Raw genomic sequence first — 5,252 nt, forward strand, 5'->3', positions numbered from 1 at the left:
CTACTCTACTCTACTACTACTACTCTCTCTCTCTCTCTCTCTCTCTCTCTCTCTCTCTCTCTCTCTCTCTCTCTCTCTCTCTCTCTCTCTCTCTCTCAAGGTGATTTTTTTTTCTGCCGTTCCTTTCTGTTGTTGAAGAGGTGACCTCATGTTTCAAAACACCAGTTAAGGGCAAATCAGTCAATATAGACTAAAATGGCATAGAGATTAAGAAGGCTAGCTCCTTGTACTGTATCTCTTACAGTAAATTGGAATCAGTGCCAATCTCAGTGCTCATACAAACTTGAACCAAAATCTGATAGCAATGCAAGTTTGTATCCGTCCATATGTAAGAAAAGGAGGTCTGACCATAACCGATCTGATTAAGTCATAGTTTATACATATATGGAACCTTAAGATGTAAGGATTTGCATCAGAAATGAATATGTTACCAACTTCAAGCTCTAAAGTACATCTTTTGTGCAAAAACTCACTGCCTAAAATACTGGGGAAAAAAAATAATAAAAACAAGGTAAAAGAAATGCTATAGTAATGCTCAAAGTAGCAAGATTAATTGACTGTTGTAGCAGCAGAAATCACAGTTATAAGAAGTCATTCTGATACTCATAATGGAAGTATGATAAAGATTCACAAAGTTTCATCCTACAATTGTTTCACTCCACCTATTTCCTCAAATCCTAGACCCAATTCAGCAAGAGACATTTCCCCTTGAAAGATACTCAACAGTTCAGGTGCTTGCTCCTGATATTTGCTCACAAACCTATTAAGGAGATGCTTCTTACTGTTTATCAGCATGGTTGGTACTGGAGACACCTAGGCATGATAGACTTTTCCAAACTATGAGTTCAAATATATGGACTTTCAGTCCCGTGTGCAGGCTGCCAACCCATTTTGTTCACAAGAAACTCCATTAAACTTAAACATTTTTTCTTTGACAAGCTCATAAACAAGGGATTCTTTCTAAATGCAAATAGAAAATCTTCTTCAGTCCAACCACACTTATAGAACTCCTTTTGCGTCCACTTTGATTCATCCATCAAAGAGACCACTTGTAGCGCCATCATGAAAGTAAAACTCGAAGGAAGAATTCCAATATTAATGATCTTGTACTATCCCTAAACTTGCTAGTATCAGGGGACAACACAAGAGGATGATAGGTCACAAAGAATGAGATGGACAACTCCGGTACTTGAATTTCCCTAAGAATTGAAATATTGAAGCAAGATTGCTGAGTAATTTGACCTCCAACGCCTGACTCGATTTCTTAAAGAAACCAGCCACCATGTCGTCGGGGATGGGCACACTTTTGATGATATCATAGCATGGTTTGAGACTTCTCTCTAAGCTTTGAGCCAAACTGCGTTGGTTGTAATTCATGACCTCAGCAATGGTGGTGTCTGAAAAGCCAATACAACCGAAAAACTGGAGTTTGGGCACAAGAATCTTCTCAGCATTGCATAATAGCAAGGATGGTTGTTTCTTAACAAAATCGGGTATCTGAGTATCACTAAAACCGTAGTGTTTGAGAAGCTTAATAACCAAGTGTGGTTTTTCGGGTTTAAACCACAGCCTATGGGTCTTATGAATACACAGCAGTCAGGGATTCAATTTTGAAGCTCACACTTCATCCTATCTTCAGCTCTAAACACACCTCACCACCTACATATGCCTACAACACATCTCATGTTGTTGATTCTAGTAACACACACAGTAATCAATCATCAATCTCAGTAATAGGGAATCATACATTGAAGTGTGGGATTCTAGAGGCAGAACATAAACAGTAAGATACATTACAGAGCAAACTGCAAGTGCCCACAAAGACATAGAATCACAAGTGTGTTGACTGATTAGAGTCAAGAGTTGTCGACAAAAGAAAGCAAAGGAAAGGAAAGAGCAGAGCTTTACCTTCAATTAATGGATTGGTATAGATGGGCGGAGCGGTTTGAGCTCTTCATTTGTTGAGAGTGCTTTTCTTTTTCTATGTCCGAGTCTGATGTAGAGGATTGGTATTCTCATTTACTGTGTTTGTTGTTACAAAAATAAAAAATAAAAAATAAAATAAAATTGGTTGGTAAATTTGTAGTAAAATATATAAAAATGAATGTCTGAGCCCAGGTTCGAACTGGGGACCTTTAGTGTGTGAGACTAACGTGATAACCAACTACACCACCCAGACATCTTGACAGTCGTAACCAATTTTATTTTATTAATCCTAGGATATGGTTTCATACAGTACAATATCACGATCCAGCTGATTTATATACAATTAATTACATTTATAATAATTAATTCCATACATTAATTACATATCATGAGTCTTACAAAAAAAAAAAACTCTAAAGAAGAAAACAGAAAGAAATATTTGTGTAGTTATTTGATAATCTAATTATTTAGATTAATAGTTATGGTTTATCTCAGCCAAAAATAGCTCGATCCCTAATCCAATGATCAATCTAGAATTAGAGTGAAGAATTAAGTATGTATCTCATTAATCTGCCATTTTTAAGGTTGAAAGTTATAATTGATTGCATGATTATTGGCCACACTTTATAATTTGCATGATAAGTATTGGAAATTTTTAAGCACAATTAGGAAAACGTTCACTCAACATTTCCTTATTTGAAAACCCCAACAAAACATGCAACCATGCAATCGACTATAGAAAAAAATCCCCCAAAATCTTACATTGATTTATTGCCTAAAACACTCCCCAAAACTTACTATAAATTCGACGCATTGACGCTTGGTTTCTCAATCATATTCTTCCGAGAGTTGTCATCATGGCTTCTATCACTGTATTTGCTTTGGTTTGCCTTTCTCTCTTGTCAACAACTCATTCAGTGGTTGCGGCTATAGATTATGGGCAAGCTCTTACAAAGTCATTGTTGTATTATGAGGCTCAACGATCTGGTAAGTTGCCTCCTCAACAGAGAGTGCAATGGCGTGGCGATTCCGCGCTTAAAGATGGAAGTGATGCTGGTGTAAGTTCCTATATATGCCCTTTTTTCTTCTTCAGAATTTTGTTTTGGACATGAATTTGTCGTGTAATATTTTGAATTATGTTAATAATTTTTCTTATCTTTTCGTATAAAGGGAAATTTCAGAACAAATTACTGAACTTTTGTTTGCAAGAAGATAAACGTTAGGTTTCTTCAGAAACATTGTTTGCATCAATATCGTATCGTTGGAGTTACAAAACTAAGTTTTTGGAATAGGTTTTCAGGTCAACATACACCCAAAAACCCTAGAATACAAACCACACTGGCTAATTCTTCAATTATCTAACCAAAATTCAAAAGCGCGCCCTAAGCGAAGTTATTTACCCTTGACTAAAAGGAGTTTATTGACCTACATTACAGGTTGATCTTGTTGGAGGGTATTATGATGCTGGGGACAATGTCAAGTTTGGATTTCCTATGGCATTCACAATAACAATGCTGTCATGGAGCACAGTAGAGTTTGCAAACAAACTTGAGGCCAAGAATGAGCTCTCAAACGCATTGGACGCCATTAAATGGGGTACAGACTATTTGATCAAAGCACACCCTGAAGCAAATGTGCTATACGGTGAAGTTGGCGATGGAGGTTCTGATCATGCTTGTTGGCAGAGACCGGAAGACATGACTACCCCGCGGAACACCTTCAAGATTGATGAGCAGCATCCAGGTTCTGATCTTGCTGGTGAAACCGCAGCTGCTTTGGCCGCAGCTTCCATTGCTTTCAAGAATGCAGACCCTAAATATTCTGGCCTGCTCTTGACTCATGCTAAACAGCTGTTTGAATTCGCTCGCACTTACCCTGGTCTTTATCAGAATAGTATTAATGTAGCAGGCCAGTTCTACTCCAGCAGTGGATATGAGGTATTTTAATCAACAACTGATGACCAAAGATCAATTACATCTTTTTTTTCTTTTATTGTCAATATTCCTAAAGTGCAAAATTTTTTCTTTGTTTATCAGGACGAATTATTGTGGGCTGCAGCATGGCTTCATCGTGCTACTGATGATCAATCGTACCTAGATTACCTTGGTCAGGCAGGCAATAGTGGTGGTGCAAGAACTGAGTTCTCTTGGGATGACAAGTTTGTTGGCGCACAAGTCCTGGTTGCAAAGGTGGGTATAAGATTAATCACATATATAATTATTCAACAACACTATAGGTCATAGTACTGATGCATGACTTAGGGTAAGCTAGGTTCTGGTGCAGCCTTGACGTACTATATGTTTTCTTTGTATATTTGCAGCTTGTCTTAGAGGGCAAGGTACCAGCTAACTCAGGACCGTGGTCACAATACAAGAACCAGGCAGAGCAGTTCATTTGCTCTTGCATTCAGAAAGGTAACAGCAACGTGAAGAAGACCCCTGGTGGATTGTTATGGTTTTTGCCATTTAACAATCTTCAGTACACTGCAACTGCTACACTCGTTGCAACTATTTACTCTGAATACCTATCCCCCAAACATGCTCCTATTCAATGTAGTGGTGGCATCGTTCAATCTCCTGCTCTACTTGACTTGGCCAGATCACAGGTACGAATACATTTATGTATATACGAAACTAATACCAACCAAAAAAATGTTACTGTCCCTCATGCCTTGATTTTTTTTTAAAACGTACAGGTGGACTATATCCTGGGTTCGAATCCTAATGGTATGAGCTACATGGTTGGATATGGATCAAAGTATCCAACTCAAGTTCATCATAGAGGAGCATCCATTGTTTCCATCAAGAAAGATCCTTCTCCAGTTGCATGTCAAGCTGGTTTCGATGCTTGGTTTAACAAGAACGTCCCTAACCCGAATGTATTAGATGGAGCAATAGTTGGAGGACCGAATGATAGTGATGGTTATACAGATTCAAGATCCAACTTCCAAATGGCTGAAGCAGCAACTGTTAATACTGCGCCTCTAGTTGGTGTCCTAGCCAAGCTTGCCTGAGTACCGAGATTGATATCATCTTACATGTTTTAGCTAGGGTTAGGAAAATAGCTGAGGTAGATTTGCGGTTTTGATATGCATAGTGGCAAAACTGGCAATTTTTCATGTTTAAGGAATCAATTTGTATATGCGTATGCGTATCAATATTGAGTTTGGTCAGATGAGCCTTTTGCATCCTAATAAACCAGCAGGCATGGGGATCGATGAGCCTCCAAGCCCTATTTCAGAAAGAAAGAAAAAAAAAAAATACGTAATGGTGTCTTGCTAGATTGGTATCTAATTCATTCTATGTGAATTTTTTGCAACGAGCTAG

General features: G+C 38.1%; 1 protein-coding gene and 1 non-coding gene across 2 annotated transcripts; one reads left to right on the forward strand and one right to left on the reverse strand.

Moving 5' to 3' along the window:
- Positions 1–2,105: 2,105 nt before the first annotated feature.
- TRNAV-CAC lies at positions 2,106–2,179 on the reverse strand. The gene has a single exon. It is a non-coding gene; the product is annotated as a tRNA-Val (tRNA).
- Positions 2,180–2,783: 604 nt separating this feature from the next.
- On the forward strand, positions 2,784–4,939 carry LOC101299431 (endoglucanase 15-like). The gene is made up of 5 exons (XM_004308676.1): positions 2,784–2,984; positions 3,363–3,863; positions 3,963–4,115; positions 4,247–4,531; positions 4,622–4,939. The coding sequence occupies exons 1-5, from the start codon at positions 2,784–2,786 to the stop codon at positions 4,937–4,939; spliced, it is 1,458 nt and encodes a 485-aa protein (XP_004308724.1).
- Positions 4,940–5,252: the final 313 nt, after the last annotated feature.

This window comes from Fragaria vesca, linkage group LG7 (genome assembly GCF_000184155.1).
Source record: "Fragaria vesca subsp. vesca linkage group LG7, FraVesHawaii_1.0, whole genome shotgun sequence".
NCBI lineage: Eukaryota > Viridiplantae > Streptophyta > Magnoliopsida > Rosales > Rosaceae > Fragaria > Fragaria vesca.